Source organism: Antennarius striatus, chromosome 9, assembly GCF_040054535.1.
Source record: "Antennarius striatus isolate MH-2024 chromosome 9, ASM4005453v1, whole genome shotgun sequence".
NCBI classification, from domain to species: Eukaryota; Metazoa; Chordata; class Actinopteri; order Lophiiformes; family Antennariidae; genus Antennarius; species Antennarius striatus.
The window spans coordinates 17,283,109-17,304,951 of NC_090784.1; the positions used below are offsets into that span (position 1 = coordinate 17,283,109).

The 21,843-nt window shown below is 44.0% G+C and overlaps 3 protein-coding genes across 6 annotated transcripts; 1 reads left to right on the forward strand and 2 right to left on the reverse strand.

The window, feature by feature from the left end:
* Positions 1 to 651: 651 nt before the first annotated feature.
* On the forward strand, positions 652 to 10,899 carry atn1 (atrophin 1). Of its 4 annotated transcripts, none has more exons than XM_068324186.1 (10): positions 652 to 908; positions 2,641 to 2,772; positions 3,086 to 3,187; positions 3,604 to 3,723; positions 3,919 to 6,746; positions 6,910 to 7,126; positions 7,268 to 8,792; positions 9,190 to 9,357; positions 9,515 to 9,695; positions 10,116 to 10,899. In XM_068324186.1, exons 2-10 carry the CDS (start codon positions 2,746 to 2,748, stop codon positions 10,147 to 10,149), a joined length of 5,202 nt encoding a protein of 1,733 aa, XP_068180287.1. In that variant the 5' UTR covers positions 652 to 908; positions 2,641 to 2,745; the 3' UTR covers positions 10,150 to 10,899. The 4 variants fall into 4 exon arrangements, with proteins under 4 accessions (XP_068180287.1, XP_068180289.1, XP_068180288.1 ...); XM_068324188.1 differs by having other exon boundaries at positions 9,190 to 9,333; XM_068324187.1 differs by having other exon boundaries at positions 7,271 to 8,792.
* Positions 10,900 to 15,436: 4,537 nt separating this feature from the next.
* On the reverse strand, positions 15,437 to 16,487 carry LOC137601957 (zinc finger protein 112-like). The gene is made up of 2 exons (XM_068324465.1): positions 16,279 to 16,487; positions 15,437 to 16,187 (listed from the first exon to the last, which is right to left on the reverse strand). Exons 1-2 carry the CDS (start codon positions 16,439 to 16,441, stop codon positions 15,598 to 15,600), a joined length of 753 nt encoding a protein of 250 aa, XP_068180566.1. The 5' UTR covers positions 16,442 to 16,487; the 3' UTR covers positions 15,437 to 15,597.
* Positions 16,488 to 18,935: 2,448 nt separating this feature from the next.
* On the reverse strand, positions 18,936 to 20,624 carry LOC137601478 (zinc finger protein 26-like). The gene is made up of 3 exons (XM_068323675.1): positions 20,421 to 20,624; positions 19,733 to 20,340; positions 18,936 to 19,004 (listed from the first exon to the last, which is right to left on the reverse strand). Exons 1-3 carry the CDS (start codon positions 20,581 to 20,583, stop codon positions 18,936 to 18,938), a joined length of 840 nt encoding a protein of 279 aa, XP_068179776.1. The 5' UTR covers positions 20,584 to 20,624.
* Between the last annotated feature and the right edge of the window lie 1,219 nt (positions 20,625 to 21,843).

Sequence of the window (21,843 nt, forward strand, 5' to 3'; positions counted from 1 at the left end):
AGCAGCGGAGCGGAGGAGAGGGAGGGAGGGGAGGAGAAGGAAGGAGGAGGGCTGCAGAGCCGCTTGAATGGACACACCACTGCAAGCTTCTCGCAGACAGACAGGCAGACTGGGAGCTGCTGGACGGGAACAGAGGCCATGTGTTCACTGCTTGATGATCCCTAACGATTTTATTATGAAGATCACATAATTAGCTTTATTTTTGTTTTCTGTCGTCCAACGTTCAGTTTGTTTGGCGTTAAAATTCAAGACGATTTTAAGAACAAAGAGACGTCCTGTGCGTAAAGACTTCTGCTGTCTGGAGCGTACAGTAAAGGTGACTCTGGAGGGACTAGGCAACAGAGACACAGACCCTCCCTCTTGATCCCCTCCCTCTTCAGAGTTTTAGCCCTCTCTTTGCGCCTCTCTTCCTCCTTCTCCCTGCCTCACTACTCCCCACTCCCTCCCTTATTCTCCTCCTCCTCTCTCCTCATGCAAATCACGCCCTCTCCTCTCCCTTTCTCTCACCCGACGTGCATCCCTCACCCCTCAGCTAAAAATTGTGACTGTAAGACCGGAGAGGGGTATAAAAAAAAGTGCATGTCGTGTTAGAGGAAGAGGGGGAGTACATAGGGTGGGAGAGGGGGGGGGGTAACAAGAAAAAGGGGGCGAAAGGGGGTGGGGAAGAGTCGAGGGTACGCATCAATTTGTAGTCTTCAGTTGGCACCCCTGTTTTCCCTGCAACGAATAGAAAGAGATTTCTTCTGCATTATTGTTATTACTGGAGCCCTTTGCAATATGAGGCAGCACAATCCTCTGTTGACACACGCCTGGGCTCTGAGGTGTGTGTGTCCGCGCACAACATAGAACGACACAACAGGGAGAGAAAGGAAAGGGAGAGTGAGAGCACGCATCGCTGGATATTATAGGTAAGGAGAAGGGAAAATGGATGCGTAAAGACTGTGTTTGGAGCTATTCCTGTTAGCCACGTCTGTGTGCTCTCCTTCCATGTTTTTTTTTTTTTTTCTTCCTTTGTGTGTGTTAATGTACTCCTGTGTTGTGGATAAATTATGTTCCGGTGAATTTATGTTAATGGACCCACATTCCAGTGAGGAACGAGAAGGGAGAGAACCGGTGCGAAATAGTATGGTTCGCCATTCCATATGATCTTTCTTTTAAGATGCGTCTGGAAACTGCACTGCACAGGCATGTATTTGTGATTGTGAACGCATATGTGGCTGAACGCGGCTGTCGATCCGTCGGAGGTAGGATTGTCTTGAGGCGGGCTGTGCTTGCAGCGTCGGCCGGTCTCCTCTGCGTGTGTATCAATAACATTCATTGGAAGAAAGAAGAAGAAAGAGTCGTTGCAGTCCCCGCTCGCCGGTGATGTAAGCAGAGCAACCGCATGCCGCTTGCTCCGCATCTCTTGCAGCGGACAGTTTGTTGATCATGCATGTGTTGTGCAGGAAGGCTCTGGGTGTGCGGAGCCATCTGAATGCGTCCTGTTTGTTTACTGACCATGACCGAGGACCTGTCAGCGAGGGCCACAGGCAGGCCAGGAGCTGCCACCTGTAACTGAATTGCTTGGTGTATACAGTCACCCACAGGGCTCAGGATGTTTTATACCCCTGCGTTATAAACTTCGTCATCAGGTCGACTGGACTCGCCTATAAATGCAGGTTAAATCTTTTATGCGTAATGGAAAAGAGTGTTTGTGACAATAAAGGTTTTTACTCCTATCTGATTGAATCAGTCACTGCAGCATGCACTAATAATTAATGCATAGCCGTGTGTAGTGGAGCTTGTCTGCTTTGACACACACACACACACACACACACACACACACACACACACACACACACACACACACACACACACACACACACACACACACACACATCTCTGTGTAGCTTCTGTATTTATTGGTTGCATAGCAGCGTGCTGTAGCCCAGCTAACTCCTCGGACAAACATAACCGTTTTTCATCCAGTGCTGTGCACTATTTCTATCCTCATTCAATATAGATGAGACATTTTTTTCCATCAGTGGTAGATAAATGAATGGATTTGAGGGGGCCTTGCAAAGTAGTCCACCTATATATGTCGTTAGGCACACCGAAATGGATTAAAGATCCTGACAGTGGTTCCTAATGGTTGACTGGTTGTGTAAATAAGCATGTGTTTCTACTGGGTTTGGGAGATTAACCTGCAGTGACTATGGGTTTTGGCTGTATGATAAAAGTAGAAGGGGGGGGGGGGCATATTCCTGAAATGTTTGCTGGTATCTTATGCAGGCTGCCTTCAAAGATGCTGTCTACCAATACGCGCTCTTTCCGCTCTGCTCTTATTCTGCAGTTATACCATGTCCAATCCAGTGAATTCTGTTATTGAATAAACTATTGTCCATGTGGTAAAGACTGGTGGTGGAAACTTTTTGGAGTACAGTGTAAAACAGTTATGCCAATAAAATGATGACCATGTTGTAAACTGAAATATTTTCACAATCTTTTGAAACTCATTTGTTTACTTATTCTTGACTTCCACACTTGGAAGAGAGAGAAACATTATTGTTTCCCTCTGCATCCTTGAATTGGTACTCCACTGCATTAGACTTCCATGCAGATAAATCAAATAATGCTTTCTTTTGTTTTGCTTCTTTGCAGGTTTTGGTAGCACTCATGGTGTAACACATAGCCCAGTCAGTCGAACAACAGGTTCAGGCCCTGCGATGGCTTGTGTTGTAAAGTGGGCATTTTAAAGAAGAAATAATGAAAACACGGACACACAAAGAATCGGTAGGAACAAGGTTTATGTCTATTTTTCACAATGATACCAAGGACAATACATTTCTGCTATCTTGTGTTGTAGATTGTACATTTTTGAATATGGCTGCTTCATAATCAGAATTACTGTTCCCATTGGTGCAATCCACCTTGAAATGAGAGAAATTGGTATTTCTTGTCATTGCTTGTAGTAGTTGTTTTACTGAAACCAACTCAACTCCCCATGTCTCTCTAAATTTCTCTGTATCCTTGTCACTCTGCACCATTTAATGCCTTTTTCCTAACTTCTATGTTTTCCTCTTTGCCTGGACGTGGGGTTTTGCAGATGCCCATGCGCAGTGGCCGACGGCGGGGGGCAAGTGAGGAAAGAAGGGGTAGACGCCCGCACCCCAGCCCCACTCGCCCTGACCGCAGCGACAGACCGGCGGTTAGAGCCTACCTCTTTTGCCTTTTTTTCTTTCCTGTCATTGTTTTGAACACAAGTATATTATGTGTATGCAAGTCGAACAGTCATGAACAATGAGGAACTGTCTCCTTGTATTCGATCATAGTGTGTTGCATGTGTGTGTTTGCCTTGTCGATGAGTCATCAGTGTAGTTACCACAGGCATGCAGTGTGTTGTTGTATTGTGCTGAATGGCTGTCCACTTTGAAATATTGATATTTTTGTTTTTGACATTCCAGTTCTGCATGTGTGTGAGCTTTCTTGTGTACTTGCATACGTGTGTCTGTGTGTGTGTTTGTGTGTGTATTCCAAGCCTGTCTCTACCTACTAATAGCACCCACTGTCCTTTTAAGGATTCAAAGGCTTCACTGTAGAATTAAAAGTATTGTGTTCTTTTAGCAAAGAGGTGCTGGTGAGGAATTGGCTGGAAATCGCTTCAATCGCAGATCACAAGGGCATGATTCATCAGAGAGTGAGGGGGAGGAACTTGTGTCTCCTCCAAAGAGGCAAAAAGTTCAGGTTTGTGTTTCATTTCATCAACCTGTTATATAAAGACCAAGTTTAAAATTGATTCAGCTAAATCATCCAAACAAACATTGCCTATGCTATTATGAATTATTTTCTGTGTTTATAAAAAGCATAAAACCCATCAAAGATAGCATATCCACGAAATTCACATTTATAGTGCAACCATGAATTATCTTGTCTTGTCAGGATTCAGCCTCTACCCCAAACCCTCCTACATCAACACACTCGACTGACAGCTCGGCTCCTTCCACCATCCCACCCCCAGCCTCCATTACAAACCAATCCCGTGAGAGTGACAATGAAGATGGCCAATCCCAGGGCAGTAGGAGTTCAGTTGTAGGGAGCTTGGCCAATAGTAGCAGTAGCTTGAGCAGTGGACGCGATATAGACCAGGACAATCGTTCCTCATCCCCAAGTCTCTCGGCTTCCCCCCTAGGTAGCCTGGACTCTGATTCTGATGGCCCTGACTCACCAAAGCAAGGGGAGAGAGAGAGAGAGAAAGCCAAGGAGGGAGGAGCAGGGAAGGTGGGAGGAGAGGACAGGAGAGTGCTAAGAGATGGGAGAGGGGAGGAGACCTGTGGGGAAGGAGAAAAGCAGGATCTGGATGCAAGAAATGAAGACTGTCCATCTCTTAAGCCCTCCTCCACTCCTTGCACCTCCTCTGGTCTGACTCCATCTGTGCGTGGAGCAGGAGATTCATCAATCGACAGCAATAGTGGGAGGAAGTCTTATTTCTCTCTAGACTCTAAATTAATGTGCAAAGTTGACTATGGTGGACCGACATGTGTGGATGGTGCACTCAGTGGCACTAGAATGAATTCCAAAGCCAGCACACAGTGTGTGTCAAAGACAACTATGTCAGGAGGAGATTTTTCCCACAACAGCCCCAACATTCCTCATTCTTTGCCTCCTCCTCTTCCTCCTCCACCTGCCCTGAAGCCCTTGGAGCTTGGGGGACAAAACTTGGCCACTGAGGTTAAGACAGAAAGAGACAAGTTAGAAAAGCCAGACAAACTCCTGGACAAAGCTCAGTCCACCCCTCCCTCTCTGTTGCCACAGACCAGCTCACAGTCCCAATCCCAGCCTCAAGCCCAACCTTCCAACCACCCTCACCACTACAGCTCCACCAGCTGGCAGAGTGGCTCAGCGACCGGATGTCAGGGGAGCTGGAGTTACACTCGTTACCCCGGAAATCACCACCCACATCAACCACATCACCAGCCCCCAGTGCAGCAGCAGCAACTTCCCTCGGTTTACAACCCTCCATCCTCTCGCCACTCCTCCACCCATCCCTCTTACCTCCCCCATCCTCACCCCCACCCCCACAGAGAGTACCTTCCCAGGTATGCTGGAGGGGGAGGAGACAGAGAGAGGGGGGCTGCAGGAGAGAGGGAGAGGGGAGTGAGGGGGGAAAGTGGGGGGAGAGAAGTCAACCGGGAGTTCTCTGCTCCCATTGGTAACAGCAGCAACAGTGGTAGTGGAGGGAATAGTAATAGTAGTTGTGGTGGGATGATTGGGACCAACAGTATTCAAGGCAGGGAGTTTGTGGGTCTTTCAGTGAGTCAGAACCGAGATTTTCAAGCTTCAGGGAGAGATGGACCTAATTTGGGACCTGAAAGAAGGGACTTTGGTCCAGCTTTCAGAGACAGAGAAAGGGACAGGGAACGTGATGCCGGGAGGGAATTTCCTCTGCCAAACCAAAACCAGAGTAGAGACTATGGTCCCAATGGAACTGGAGGGGGACATCCCAGAGACAAAGATGGAGGCAGATGGGGTGAGTTTGGGAATCAGACAAGAGAGGTTGTGGGTAATAGTAACCCAAACAATAACTCTGTCTCACAGAGTAACCCCCCAAATTCAACTAGTTCACTACCTCTCACCCCTATGCTGAACCGAGACCAACCTGCATCACCCCAAAACAATCCAAATTACCCTTCTCATTCCTCCCTGCCCCCACAGCCTCACCCACACCCCCAAAACCCATCCAGCCGAGACTTCCCCCCTCCCATGGACCAGGCACAAATCCCCTCGTCTGGAGCAGATCACTTCCACAGAGAATATCCACCCACAGGAGGAAAAGATTTTCCTGCTGGGCTGCCTCCTTCCACTGGCACAAATCGAGAGTACCTCAGCCCCCCTGGGGTGACTCAAAACCTAGGGCGAGAGTATACAGGGCCCGGAGGAACCCATCACCCTCATCAAGCTCACCCCCACTACCAGTCCGGGCCTAGAGACAGAGACTCAACCCTGCGAGAGTCTGCTCTGTACCAAAACCGTGGGGGTCCAAATCAACCCCCTGCACTCTCTCCATCCTCCTCTTCAATTCATCATGGGCATCCTCCAAATGCTCCTTATCCTCCGCCACCACCCCAGCCTCCTCTACCTCCACCTCAAACCCCACATGCTCAGCCACCTCCATCAGGTATGGCACCAAATGCACGTCCTTCACACTACCAGTCCGCCCAGACTCCCCCTATACCCCTCTCGCCTTTACCGAGCCCATCTACAAATCAGATGGGAGGCTTCTCATCTTTTCCGCCTGGTTCCTCCTCTGGGCCCAATATGCCACTTCCTGGTGCAAGTATGTCATCCAGCTGTTCACCTGGATGTCGGCCGTCACCTTTTCATGGCACTTTGAACAACCACCCTCCATTTAGCGGAACATACCACTCCAATGGGAATAGCGGAAGTAACATGGCCAACAGCAATAGCAGCAGTAGTGCCCCCAATAGCAGCAATAACAATTCACAATCACTCTCACCTCAAAATATTTCAAAAGGACCTCCACCTCTTAGCAACTCATCCGCAAACAACAGTATTTCAACCCCTGCCTCCAGTTCTTCAGTGCCTGGTGGAGACGGACATTCAGATTCAGGCCCACCTCCAACTCCTGTTATCAAGGAGGAACCATTAGAAGAGAGGGAAGAGACTGAAAGCCCACCGCCTGTATTGAGGAGCCCCTCTCCTGAACCGAAACCTGTAGACATTCCCATCCACGCCAGCCAATCAGCAAGGTAATTTCAAAATAAATTCATTACCCTATTTGAGATTTTTGATGTGTCAATCAGTTTGATCCCTTTTAATGTAATCAAATATAATCTATAGTAATTATGAGTTTTCTGGTGGTGATTTTTGACTCCTGATAATTTTACAAGCAGCTGTGTCATTCACTTGCAGGTTTCACAAGGTTCTTGACCGTGGCAGTGGAAACTCTTGCGCCCGCAGTGATGTTCTCTTTGTCCCACTGGATGGTTCCAAACTGTGGAAGAAGAGAAATGAGGTGATTGAAAGGGCGCGTAGGGAAGTTGAACAGCGGGCCAGAGACCTGAGAGAAAAAGAGAGGGAACGGGAGAGGGAGCGTGAGCGTGAGAGGGAACTGGATCGGCATTTACAGGTGTGCACATTTGAGCGTAATAATTATGTAGCATGTCAGAGTTAATGGATTTGATGCAGATTAAATTGATCACTTTAATGGGTGGGGAGTACATCACACCGGGGCAGACGTGACTTACGGCTTTTATTGTTTTCTCTACAGCAGCAGAAAGATATCAACACTGCTGGAGGGTGTCGGCAGGGCTCCTCTCTCTTCTTTCCCTCCTCATCTTCCATCATCCTTGACCCTTCGTCTTCTGCCTCTTCATCTTCGGGAAACTCAGTCCCCCATCCTCCCCCACATCCCCAACATCACTCCTCCAACCCTCACGCACACCTTCCTCCAGCACACCATCTTCACCCATCCCTAGCTCACTCTATTCCCCATTCCCTCCTCCTGCCATCCATGGGTGGGGCAACAACAATGGTTGGCCCTCAAGGAGCCCTGGGAATAGGTTTAGGAGGTCCATACCTTGGCCCTGACACCCCCGCACTGAGAACCCTGAGCGAGTATGCTCGCCCTCATGCTATGTCTCCATTGGGAGCAGTTAGCCGTGCCCAGGCGCACCATGCACAAGTCCACCATGGCCACCCCCATGTCCACCCCTCATTCTTCCTTCCCCAGTTCCAGAATCATGCTTTAGCCCACCCGCACCACCTGCCTACCGATGCAGCTACAGCTGCGGCAATCTTGGGCTTTTTATATGGCGGAGGTCTTGAAGGTGGTCCAGGTGTTGCAGGTCATGCAGGGGTGGCAGGAGGACCAATACCCGGAGGGATTGGGGGAGCAGGGTTAGGAGGAATCAGCTTTCCCCATGCCATGGCTGCACATCGAGATCGAATAAAACCAGGGTTTGAGTTTAAGAGTGATGAGCGAGTTTACCCGCCAGGATCCATACCTGATCACGCAGCTCTCGCTCTTGCTCATTCTCATTCCCATCATGCCCATGCCAATGCCCAAGTGCATGCACATTCCCTGCTCCTTGGAGGAGGTACAGCAGGAGCAAATGAAGTGTCACTTTATGGCACTCCTCCTCCACCCGCTCCTGCTGGTCCCCCACACCTCCAGAACCCAAGTCTGGCACCTATAACACGACCTCCCAACCCTCCTCCCCCCCAGTCCCTGTCCAATGCACCCCCTTCGTCTATCCTCCCACCCTCTCTCCCTTCTCACCCATCATCAGCAACACCGACCGCTGCTCAAGCCCCAGCAGGCCCAGCTGCTCCTCCACCAGCTCCTCCCCCACCTGGCCCTCCAACCTCCAATGCTGCCCCACTTCATCACCCAGTCCCCCATTCTTCTTTCCCCAGCTCCCTGTCCTCTCATTTGCCACCAGCCCCTGCTCCAGCAGCCGCTCCCCCCGAGACCTATCCCACTCCCACTCGCTCTCCTCACTCTTACGAGCGAGATCGCAGTGGAGAAAGGGAGAGGGAGAGAGAGAGAGTAACTTTGCCGGCCTTTGGGGACAGAGAGCGAGAAAGAGAGAGAGAAAGGGGAGGAAGTGGGAGTGCAGGAGGAGGAAGTTCAGGTGGAGGTGGAAGCGGAGGAGGAGGAGGAAGTGGAGGTGGAACAGCTGGAGGAGGTGGAGGAGAGAATCTGGGACGTCTTCAGATGTTAAATGTGACACCTCATCACCACCAGCATTCTCACATCCACTCACATCTTCATCTGCACCAGCAAGACACAGGTACCCACTGCTACTAACAATGCTTTCTTAGTCAGCATCACCAGTTGTGTTCTGTGTAAAAACTAGTTAAAGGATTAAGACAGTGATACTCTGTAGACCTTAGACATCCACTGTTGTCTAGAAACACTTATCACATTGTTGGATGTGACAATATTTGCACTTCATACTGTTTCAAAGTAATGAGTGTATAATATTCTGTAGTCTCTTACAGAAATGTTTTTACAATTTAGCAGTTCTTATATATTACTTATTTTGGTGATTTATAATTTTGATTTAATAAATAAAATTATAAAAAATATATATAATTTTGCATGCTTTATGTATCTTTGTTTTGAATTCCCTGCTTTGACTCTTATTAAATAAGTCCTGTATTTCCTATTACATTACTGGCATCTAGCGACGGGCGGGGTTCACCCCCTGATGGACCCGTTGGCGTCGGGGGCTCCTTTGGCACGCCTACCTTACCCAGGAGCCACACTAGGCACCCCCATCCTGGCTCACCCCCTCACTGACAGCGAGGTGCTCCGCCAACAGCTGTTCGGTGAGGAGAAGGCTCCTCGTCCATGTACTTGTTCAGTTTTTTTCCTCTAAAAACTCCATAATGCAGAAACTTTATGAAAAAGACTTTGAAAATGATCACCATTTTTGACCTCCATGCTCTTCTCTGTTTTCCTGTTATATTCCCACCTACTCGTCCTGTTTCTTGTCTGCTTCGTCCACAGGTGCTCCTTTCCGTGAACTGCCCCAGCCGTCCTCCCTCACTGGTCCCATGTCAGCAGCTCATCAGCTCCAGGCAATGCAGCAGGCCCAGAGCGCAGAGCTGCAGATCCAGAGACTGGCCCTGGAACAACAGTGGATCCATCACCATCACCACCACACCCTCACCCAGGATGAATATTACAGGTACAAATAGTTGATTAGATTCATTCAGCATAGATTGGAATGAGACATTTTTCATTAAAATGCTGATTGTTTTTAGGATTAATTGCGAAACTAAGGGTGACAAATGGCAGACTTTGCCTTTTGACAGACCTGCACTCCATTAGTGGTAAACATATGTTAAACTACCATGAAAAACAAGAACCATCCAGGTCATGGTAAGCCTTGAAAGTTGAATCCAAAGCAACTGAACTTCTATTTAGGGCATATCTCTGCTCATATCTTGGATGAGAAGTGAAACGTCTTCAAACCCCAAACCAAAGTCCAGTTGTTTCAGATTCAAGCTTCAACCTTGATACTGACATTGACAAAGAATGCCAAACTTAAACACGATGTCCGTTCTGAAATTGCACTCTAACATCATTAATCCTTTGAATGTTGTAGTCACCTGAAGAAGGAAAGTGATAAGACCCTGTGAGGGAGGGGCACAGCAAAGAGCAGCATGGAGAAACCGAGGGAAGATGTGTGCGAAATATGAATGAAGAAAATCAAAAGCACTGAAAACAATGAAGGACAAACGACTGCTCCTGATTAAACCTTTGAGGACTTGGAACGAAGATTGGAATAATGGACTGGAATTTCACTGAAAGAAGCAAGAACATTTTGAAAAATCTTCATAATAGGGAGGAGGGCGTGAAAATGTTGCACACAGTCCCTGCTAAGTGCACCATATTGAAGGTCCAGACTCCAGCACTTCCCCACATAATGTTCTTAAACTCCAGACCTGTTTCGAGCCGTTCTCTGTACAATATATTAGATGGGGCTGGCAATAGTGAAGTACAGTATGTGTAAAATACTTGATGCCAGATGGAATGTGGATATAAGTCTCTTTTATGTCACTGCATGTAGCTAGGCACTTATTCTGAACTGGTGGAACTTTTGGTTCTATTTTTAGTAATTCCCCCCTCTTTTGTACATGAGGGGTGTTCTATATGCATGAAACCAGCGATTTAGTGTTTCGTTTATGATCAATAGTATTGTTACTATGATTAATGTTGTCTGTTTGTTGATAATGATATAATTATATATACAGTACATATTATTTGTATTATTTTTTTACATTTTCATGGTATGGCAGTTGGTTTTCATTTTTATTTTTTATTTACCTTGTGAAACAAGATGCAAATGAAGGCAAAAATCTGGAAATAAATTATAATCTTTTTTGATAGTCTCCTGCGTATTCATGCGTACAGTATTTCTTTCCCCCATCATATACATTCATACTATTTGTGCTCTCTTTGTTTTATAAAAGTCACTCATGCAAAAAGCATATCAGATTCCTCACTCCCCTCCCCATCCCCCCTCTTTTCTCCTTCTAACTCCCCCTCTTTCTCCCTGTCGGTCCGTCGCCCCTCTTCTTTTGGTGAGTGTAGCTAATAGAAGACACATGGGATGAGTGTGAGACATGGGAGTTGAGCCGCTCCAATGAACACCAGCCACCCTGTAGAGCGAGCATTCCTTACTGCACTGTAAAAATGAAAAGTAAAGAAAAAAAATAGAGAGAGAGAAATGGAAAGGAGAAAGAAAGGAGGAGCCGTGAGTGTGTGATTTACGGACACTGCTGAAGGCTCAAGGCAATGTGGGGGGAATCTCCTTCAAACATACATGGATCAGTGAATACGGTCTTCATATTTCAAGAGCAAATTGCTGCTGGTTCGCAGATATAGGAGACTGATCGATCTGGTTAAACAAATTTAATAACACAGTAGTAATGCAGTGTTAATTTTTGTTGTTGTTAGATTTGCTGCAGGGTCCTGATGTCTGCACCGTGATTTGGCATTTACTGATCTGTAAAAATGATTTCAGAAATGATGGTGATACTGGATGTGAATGTTTTAATGTGTGAAATTGATAGAGTATTGGAGTTGGTATGGGTGTGTCATTTAAAGTCACCTTGAATAAGTGTGTCAACATGATGTAAAGTATCCTCTAGCCTGACAAATCTGATTTTCCCCCTGGTGACATCACATCTGGAGGATATTCTTAGCACTTCATCAGTCGTTTTCAGTGTGTTGTGAAATGTATGGATGAAAGATGAAGGGCCTTTTAGGTACTGAACTTCAAGTGGACCCAGTATTATTACTACACTCTTTTTCTTTGGCAACTTTGTATGTAAAATTAAGTTTATTATTAGCAGCTGTTGTTTTCAAATCTTTGGCAAATAATTGCCCTTGTTTGATTTTGACCTACTTTTAGTGCCAGATAGGAATAGGATATAATAACAGAAAAGGAATGTGATACCAATTTGCATGGATGAAGCAAACAAGACACAGATCAAAACTCAAGGAGGACCAGCTCCTAATCTACATTTACATCGGCTGAAATCAAGAGATGATGTCAAAGTCATAAGAAGCCTAATAAAATCCGAAACACGCCCCAAACACAGTGAACGCCCAAACAAACACGGACTAGTATTTGGCATGTTGATGTATTATGTGTAGTTATCATTTGCGCACTCATCAAAGCTGGTGACACTTGTAATTAAATAGGTCAAAGAAAAATAAAATGATACCCAACACTCCCTCACAGATGTAGGATGTGGTTGAACATTGAGCTGGCTCTCTATATATGATCCACTACTCCCTTATTCCATTATCCCCACAGAGCCAGATACCTCTGAGTGTTACCACAGGCTGGATCGAGGCATTGCCATAGATCATATGTTCACCTTTGATGCTTGTATGGTATTCTTTAACTGGGACTAATCTGCTTTAGTTGCTGCCCCACAACTCCCTCCAGGAAAAAAAATAAAAATTCCCCCCCATAACAGGGTTTACTGTGAATTCTTGATGACATTTCTTTGTTCCACAATTGCCTTTTCTCACAAACGCTATGATGCTACTGACCCTCTATGTCACCTGTCCACTCTGTTTATCTGAGCGCTGACTGTAGCTGCTATGCTATGCTCTGCTGTTCCATGCTTTTTCCCGGTTAGCACAGAAGCTTCTGAGCTCTGATTAGACTGTCAAACTCAGTTTTGCTGTCAGGGTTCCTGTCTTTGGTCAGTTCATTTGGATGTATAATGTTTCATAGACAGACCCTAACCGTGGTGAGCAAATCGTCCAACATCTCATTTATCTGCAGGATTCTCAGCCACTGGTCTGTTTGCTGTTGGCTGAGAACTGAGTCTGTTTCGTTTTTCATTTCCTTCCACCTGTGCAATCAACCTTTTCTGACCCCTTTGCTCACTCCTGGAGAAGAAGTTCCAGCAGGGATCAGATTGGTGCATTACTTTGCATTTTGAGTTGGTTGTTGTCACCATGTGGGAAAATAAAATAAAATGTTAAGTAAAGCAGAATGCTTAAAAAAATGAATTACTGTGAGGATGATTATGATCGATTCGTTTTGTGAAAAGATCACAAAAAAGGAACTCACTCTCTCTCTCTCTCTCTCTCTCTCTCTCTCTCTCTCTCTCTCTCTCTCTCTCTCTCTCTCTTTCTCTCACTCTCTCTCTCTCTTCTCTCTCTCTCTCTCTCTCTCTCTCTCTCTCTCTCTCTCTCTCTCTCTCTCTCTCTCTCTCTCTCTCTCTCTCTCTCATTGTTGAAGACAAATAAAAAGTCCCTGGATCCGCCTCAAAGCATAATCAACTCCTCCTTGACCCAAGAATTACTGCTGCAAAAAGTTTTATCAGTTTGTTGCCAACTTTTTTTCAGTTTAAAAGACGAATGAACAAAAGCAAAAGCTAGAGTTAGTTATGTTGTTGAGTTATTTAACTAAATTCTGAACAAACCTGTAAGTGGTTGTTGGTTGTCATGGGACTGCCTTATAAATTAGAGGACCTATTCAAAATTTCGTTGCATTTTTCAAAAGATGGTAGATTGTTTCCAGCCAGTATATTTTTCTTTAGGTACCTGAAACATTATGTACCACTGCATTGGAACAAAGGGACAAAGAGCCCTTCTCAACTAGGACTAATGGGTAGCATGTTGCTAGATAGGAGACTTTATTCTACAATCTGTCTCTGATATATGTGTGTCATGCTATCAACACATTATCTGCAGACTGGGTTGTAAAAAATTTATAATAAGGGTATCTGTGCTATCAGGACTCTTGAGTTGTTGTTTTGTAAACTCACCGTATAAACTTGATGAACACTCTGTTCCATGGGTTTACCCACATGTTTTGGAGCAAAGCCCCAGCACATAGTTCAGCTTTAGTCCAAACCAGATTTTCAGTTTTTATGATGTATCATCATTTTAATTCTGCACATTTGTTGTAAGAGGTTGACTTAAGTTGAATTTAGACGAGAGCTCTCAGGTGATGTCCCAGTTGGATGAGGTGTTTAACAATATTATACGTCAATAAAGTGCAAAAAAATGGTTGACGCACGAAAAAGGGTTCCAAACCAAAAAAAAACCAAAACATTGAAAGTTACGTGCTCCCTTCTTGAACCTACTGTAACTGAAGCCACAATGAGTTCTGCATCTCTTCAATTCAAAACAGCTACTACTGGAAATCTGTGAATGCCTGTGAATTAAAATGATAAGAAACATATTTAATCCTATCAGTGTCATTGAATGTGTGTATGGAGGTAGTTATTAAGGTTTGGAGATGGAAATCTTTCAAGTACAGTATAAATATGTTAATCTTAACTTGGATTTAGTTCTACTGCCTCTCTTCTTCAACTCCAACATTTCAGAGGGGAATACTATTTTTGGTACCTTTGTTTGCCTGTTCCGTTACAAATTTATCTTGTAAAAAAGCCACCACAAGACTTTTTAAACTGGTAGCAGAGTTTTGTTCCACTTAAGCCTCAATTAGTGGGCATTTTGGACCCTGGTGTTGGCTGATAAGGCGTTGGCTTCACAGTAAACCTTCTGGTTATTCTCAAAGGTGTCACCTTATGCACCTGATCAGCGTCTCAGACAAAATTTCTTTCTTTAAATAAAATTCTGATTTTTCTGTGTTAAAACAAATGCCTGCATTGACAGTTTTCAAGGACAAGCAGTTTGATACAACCTCACATCCCTGCAGCTGTCACGTTAAAACATGTGTAAACTAATTAATGCGACTTTGCTTTTGGATACGTGCTCCTGAACACCTAAACTTAAAATGCCCACTCCTGCTTCAGTTTCTGATTTAAGACTTTCACCAGATGGGGAAGCTTGATTTCCATGCAGTCCCTGAAGTACCATCAACCATGTGGTTGTCTGCCAAGACAGTTGAGTATTATCTTTATCTCTGTATCTACCTATATCAATATGGAAGAGCTTCATATACAGATTGGCACACTCTAAAATATGTACCAGAATAATATATTTTTTCAATGGATTTCAAGCATTAATATTTTTGTAATGTGGGGTTGTTTTGAACCTTTTTATACAAAAATACTGTAAGATTTTTTATTATGTTTAACCTTAATACTGTTAACCTTTACAAATATTAAATAATGATAGAGTACACAACAGAGGAAGAATCATATTTCTCCCTGAAATATAGTAAATGTAAAGTAGTACCAAATGTTATTTCCTTGGTTACCACTCTCACTTTTTAAATGTTTGATTAAAATTTTAAGTGTTTAAAATTTAGACTGATTGCCAATTGTGAATGAGATGCAGCGACTGCCACCTTGTGGACAACTATGGAACTTCTCTTCAATCTGTAGCAGCATAAGGAATAAATAGTACATTAAAAACTATAAATATCATCGCTATTTTATTATCATAATACATTTTCAATACAATTATAACATTTGTTTTCTACAATTTACTTGCATGACACAGACTACAACTAAACACGAGGCTTGATACAGTCTATCAACATGAATACACAACAGACAAATCTAACATTCTTTAATCAGACATATCAGGAGTTTCCTGGTGAACACAGAAAAACATTATAGTACGTGGTGAGATTTCTATGCGAGTCATACAGAGGAATTTTGTCCCTTGTGCACACTTTTCACATGTCTGGAAAGAGATTCCATCCACTTGAAGGATTTACTACAGAGATTACAGACATATTGCTTCCCTTCAGTGTGGATTGTCTTGTGTCTGTTCAGTGCGCTTGTAGTAATAAAATTCTTTTTGCATATTTCACATTTGTAAGGTCTTTCTCCCGTGTGTGTCCTGATATGAACAGCGAGATGGGAGCAGTTACTGAAACTCCTGTCACACACAAAGCAGCAGTAAGGCCTGTCTTTATTCTCCTCGCCAGCGTTGCTGTGGTGGAAGACCATGATGGGGTCCTGCAGATTGTCTCTCTGACTGGAGGCAGGTGAAATGAAGTCTTTGATATCTGAATCAAGGCTGTCCAGCTGGCTTTCGTCTGGATCCATCCAGAAGTGGCTCTTTTGCTGCTCCTTCTTCACCTCCGAGGGCTCCGGATGCTCCTGCTCCATGGTGCTGCACCCATCTTCTTTGCAGTGCTCGCTGTCAGGAGCGTCCGCTGCAGGGAATGGCGGATGGTGGATCTCCTGCTGTGGAGAATCTCCCAGAGACGGTTCGATCTTGGTCTCTGAACACACACAAATAATCGCAGAAAAGGCAATTTATATAAAATATAACACAGTATGATTTGACTCCAGGTGTTTGTCGTCCAAACTCACCTGACTTGAGGAGCCTCAGCTGGATCCTGAGACGACTGATTTCTAAATCTTTCGAGCGAGAAATCTCCTCTTTGTATTCGGCCATCGTCTTTTTGACAACTTCAAATATCTCTTCCGCCGCTGCCGTCAGTCTGTCGGTTAAATAATCCTTCAGGGAAAACATTCTGGATGTTTATACGGAAAGCTGGTATTTTCTAGTGGAGCTAGTCGACGTATTCTCGCGTGTCCTTAAACGTCACGCTCCACCGGTGAAAACGAACGTGGGCTGCGCCGCTGCAACAAAACGTTTAACGTAACGCACTACCGCCGCCTGGTGGACGGGAGTGTAAAGACAAGGCCTCTGCATGGGAGCGTCCAGTGCAGTAAGAAGACACACACACACACACACACACACACACACACACACACACACACACACACACACACACACACACACACACACACACACACACACACACACACACACACACACACACACACACACACACACACACACTCCAAGGGCTCATCTAAGATCTAATTTTCTTTAATGTAAATGTTGTTCATTGTATATTAAAGATATATAATTAGGGAATATGTTGTGATAATTCTTAGGATATCAGGTTTAGTCTGATCTCACAAGTTTCCCCACTGTGGGACAGTAAAGGGTTATCTAATCTTACCTTTTTGAGTGGTATTGAGGCAAATAAGACATCTGTTAGAAAAATTGCCGCAATGCCCAAATGTGAAAAATGCACGAATGGAACACAGTTGTTGTTTTTGTAATTTCTGAATACAACAATATACAATTTACTGACTCAGAAATCACAACTAATGTTTTACTTTACAGGAGGTTCTCATCCCAGCTATTCAAACTAACATGAAATTATCAACTAACTGCCAGGAGTCGAGGATAAAATTGCTTTGTGTTAATTTTAGCAATCACCATTTTTCCTTTTTCTTATTCTTTTTGGATATATGCACAGGTGGTTTTGTTAATAGGTAATCTGTTGTCATGTTTCAAATCTGGTAGTTTCTTTATGACTCTGTTACTGCTTCAAAAAATGTTTACGAACCTTTAAACTGCATCAAATTTTCCAGTATAAAAAACACTCATCCAGCTCAGTATCCAAACAAGGTTTAGTTTAAATGCTTATTCGAAATGTCTCGCCTAATTTCTAGTTAAATTTAGAGCCAAGACTTGAAGCAGGAATATGTTCTACTTACAACAAAGACAAGAAGGATTGCTGCATGTTTTACTTTAGTGGTGTGATAAAAATAGCAGTCAAGCTTTCTTTGGATGGCATTGTCTTAACAGGAGTTCACCGCTGTAACGAGACACTCACTGCCATCCTATGAATACCACTGGGGTTACCATCAAGCTACCTTAGGGCCAGACGCACAAAATAAACGCCTGTATAGCCCACAGCTCACCAATTAGAGGCTCAGGGAGGAAAATTAATATTCTGCCATGGGATCACATTTCTCCACTGGAATGGCACGTTAGGGGGTGGCTCATCATGTTTTATTCATTTTAAGGGCATCCATTTGTACCTTTTATCATGCTTCCTACGGCAGGTATGGAAGGGCACCATAAAATAGAAATTTTCTTTTTAATAAAAAAAACTCCCCGGAGGGAATCTAATCATATTTTCTCCACTGGTAAGGCATTTAACAGGTTCTATCACATATTTTCATTGGAGGGGCCTTTTATCATAATTTTTTGCACCCAAGAGAAAACCTCATTTGCCCCACAAAAACAAACACTAGAGGGAATTTTTTCAACTTGATGGATACCTTCTAGGCAGGTGGAAAGGCTTTCATTTTGTCCAGTGCAAAGGCACCTTAGATTGCAGATCATCATGTTTTACCATAGTTTGTCCTTTAATAGGGCACTGCAAAACATCACTTACAACATTTTCTCTGCAGAAAGGTTAACCCCAGAGCAATTTCTTTTTCCCCATGCAAGTGCACCATAAAGGGACCTTGATTTTCCCCACTGGAAGACATTTCATGTGCAGATAACTATCTTGTCTATTTTTCTTTTATCCACTGGACGGGAGAAATTCCTATGAAGTCCGTTACTCTGAAGGTCATTAATGATGATTGGTTCATTTTGTGAAAATATCACAAATATAGGAACTGTCACTGTTAAAGACAAGTAAAAACAAGCCTGTATCATTCCCAAAATGTTATCGACTTTTTACCCCAAGAACCATCCACAGAGTTTTATCTGAAGTTGTTAACTTTTTCAGAATTATTGCAGTGTAGACAAATGAACAAAAAAAGGAGCTAAATTTATTTAGAGTGGACAAAAACCTGAATAATCCAGTAAAGTGTTGTTTCTCATAGAACTGTCTTGTACACTGTTCAAATTTTCTCTTTTTTCCAAGATCGTAAATCGTGAAAGGTACTGCCACCTTGTGGGCAACTGTGGAACTTTTCCTATTTTGTGGCTTCAGAAAGAACTAATTAAAAAATACAGAGAATATAGACTATCATCCTTTCATTTACAGAATGCATTTTTCATTCTTTACTTATAAATTATGTTTTCTACAGTTAACTTGCATTATGCTGACTACAACGTGTACACAAGGCTTGATGAGGTCTACTGACATGAGTGGGACGGGTCCCACCCAGAGTTGTGCAAACCCAGCTATAGGTGTCACCTTTGGACTCTAGGTTCCTACTCCAGGGAGGTTGGAGTCACCTGGAGGTCGTTGGATGACGGTTGTGTCGTTTGCTCCCTAAAGTCACACAAATGAGGTGTGAGCTTCCTGGGGAGATAATCCAACACATGTGGAGGACAGCTAAAGGGAGAGACCTCCTCTTCTGTCGAGTGACAGCTTCTTTAATCCCTCTCTCAGACAATCTGTCTCCCATGTTCACAATGTGTACCATGTTATCTTCACGGTTGTGTCTGGGTGTTCTATCATTTGGGTGAATTAGCTTCTGTCTCAGGGTCATGGTGGGTTTAAAGCATATTGGGATGTTGCGTTTACTCAAGATTGTCTCCCTGCTGTTTTGGGTCTTCTGGTGTCTTGAACTTAAGCCCAGTTGGGGAAACCAGATATTTGGAGTGTGTTCTGTACATGCTTCTTACATGTTTCTGAGTACTAGTTTGTGTTGTAGTGAGTCAAACTGTAGATATTGAGGTGTGCGGGTATGTTTCCTGAACACTTCCTACACTGTGGGGCCTGTTCCTGACAATCAGTACCACACAATCCAAAACAACCAAACTGCTGTCTCTGAAGTTCTTCCTGGTGAACTGTGTGTTTCTGTTCGCTGCAATGAGGTGTTCTGCAAGTGCTTCCACTTCCTGGAAGTTATCCAGGCCCGTCATAAACCTTCAGACATCTACTAACACAAATAAACAGAAAATGCATGTAACATACTTTGTTCAAACATGAGTTTCATGATTAACATAGACAAAACAACATTACAGTACATGGTGGGATTCAGGCATATTTTCTACCTTGTGCACACATATGACGTGTCTGCGAAGAGAATCCATCCACTTGAAAGATTTACCGCAAACATTACAGACATATTGCTTCCCTTCTGTGTGGATTGTTTGATGTCTATTCAGTGCACTTGTAGTAATAAAAAACTTTTTGCATATTTCACATCTGTAAGGTCTTTCTCCCGTGTGTGTCCTGATATGAGCTGCAAGGTGGGAGCAGTTACCGAAACGCTTTTCACAAACGGAGCAGCAGTAAGGCCTGTCTTTATTCTCCTCGCCAGTGTTGCTGTGGTGGAAGACCATGATGGGGTCCTGCAGATTGTCTCTCTGACTGGAGGCAGGTGAAATGAAGTCTTTGATATCTGAGTCAAGGCTGTCCAGCTGGCTTTCGTCTGGATCCATCCAGAAGTGGCTCTTTTGCTGCTCCTTCTTCACCTCTGAGGGCTCCGGATGCTCCTGCTCCATGGTGCTGCACCCATCTTCTTTGCAGTGCTCGCTGTCAGGAGCGTCCGCTGCAGGGAATGGCGGATGGTGGATCCGCTGCACAGGCGGAGGAGGATGGTGATGGTGGATCTCCTGCTGCGGAGGTCCTCCTCCAAAGCAGGTATCGAACCTGGTGTCTAGACATGAGCAAAACATCAGTTTATATGAAATATAACACAGTATGATTTGACTCCAGGTGTTTGTCGTCCAAACTCACCTGACTTGAGGAGCCTCAGCTGGATCCTGAGACGACTGATTTCTAAATCTTTCGAGCGAGAAATCTCCTCTTTGTATTCGGCCATCGTCTTTTTGACAACTTCAAATATCTCTTCCGCCGCTGCCGTCAGTCTGTCGGTTAAATAATCCTTCAGGGAAAACATTCTGGATGTTTATACGGAATGCTGGTATTTTCTAGTGGAGCTAGTCGACGTATTCTCGCGTGTCCTTAAACGTCACGCTCCACCGGTGAAAACGAACGTGGGCTGCGCCGCTGCAACAAAACGTTTAACGTAACGCACTACCGCCGCCTGGTGGACGGGAGTGTAAAGACAAGGCTGCTGCATGGGAGCGTCCAGTGCAGTAAGACACACACAGGTCAAGGATTTAAAACTTCCTTGTGCTGAAGAAGCACAATCAAGTGGAACACGATAAAATGGAGAAATAAATACCTATATTACCTATATTAGGGAATTATTTTTTATTATTTTACAAAATGTTTTTGCATTGAATTACATAATGTGATGTAATATTTGCATTATTTTTCTCTTCTGCTGTACAAATCTAAAGCAAAAAGTGGACAAAAGTATCAGAACAGACTAATATTTGTCTAAATTATAGTGTTTGCTGAGGACAGACATGGAGATTGTGATGGAATGATTTTGGACCTCAGCCTATTCTCTAGGACTGGTTGAGGTTTCAGGAATCCAAAATGGGAAAGGCTGTTGTCCTGTTTCAAATCTGTTCCTTTCCATTTGTATCTGATGTTTTTTTTCTCCCAGATGAATTTAGAAGCAGGAATATGTTCTACTTGAACAAAGACAAGAAGGATTGCTGCATGTTTTACTTTAGCGGTGTGATAAAAATAGCAGTCAAGCTATCTCTGGATGGCATTGTCTGAACAGGAGTTCACTGCTGTAACGAGACACTCACTGCCATCGTCTGAATACCACTGGGGTTACCATCAAGCTGCCTGAGGGGCAGACGCACAAAATAAATGCCTGTATAGCCCACAGCTCACCAATTAGAGGCTCATGGAGGCAAATTCATATTCTTTCACGGGATCGCATTTCTCACCCTAGAATGGTATCTTAGAAGGTGGCTCACCTATTCATTTTAAGAGGTCCTTTTCTCTGCAGAAAGCTTAACCTCAGGGCAATTTTTTCCCAATGCAAGCACACTATAAAGGGAACTTTATTTTCTCCACTGGAAGATACTTCATGTGCAAGTAATTGTTTTGTCCCTTATTCCATTCACTGACAAATGACTGTAAATGGCACTGGATCACATTTTTCACAATGGAAATTCAGTTAAGTATTCCCAACTGGATAGGCAGCCCAGATGTTTAAGGTTTACTTTACCATACAGGAATCCAAGAAGACACCGCTGCAGAATTGTCCTTTTCTAGAATGGGTGATGACAGC

Excerpts from the sequence above, each read along its gene's own strand:
- LOC137601478 (XM_068323675.1), bottom strand. The coding sequence starts at position 20,583 with ATGTTTTCCCTGAAGGATTATTTAACCGACAGACTGACGGCAGCGGCG. Across the intron at positions 20,341-20,420 it reads GCTGAGGCTCCTCAAGTCAG|ACACCAGGTTCGATACCTGC; the intron begins GTGAGTTTGGAC and ends GCTCATGTCTAG. Across the intron at positions 19,005-19,732 it reads ACGTCATATGTGTGCACAAG|GGAGCAAACGACACAACCGT; the intron begins GTAGAAAATATG and ends GTGTGACTTTAG.
- atn1 (XM_068324186.1), top strand. The coding sequence starts at position 2,746 with ATGAAAACACGGACACACAAAGAATCG. Across the intron at positions 6,747-6,909 it reads CACGCCAGCCAATCAGCAAG|GTTTCACAAGGTTCTTGACC; the intron begins GTAATTTCAAAA and ends ATTCACTTGCAG. Across the intron at positions 9,696-10,115 it reads ACCCAGGATGAATATTACAG|TCACCTGAAGAAGGAAAGTG; the intron begins GTACAAATAGTT and ends TGAATGTTGTAG.
- LOC137601957 (XM_068324465.1), bottom strand. The coding sequence starts at position 16,441 with ATGTTTTCCCTGAAGGATTATTTAACCGACAGACTGACGGCAGCGGCG. Across the intron at positions 16,188-16,278 it reads GCTGAGGCTCCTCAAGTCAG|AGACCAAGATCGAACCGTCT; the intron begins GTGAGTTTGGAC and ends GTGTGTGTTCAG.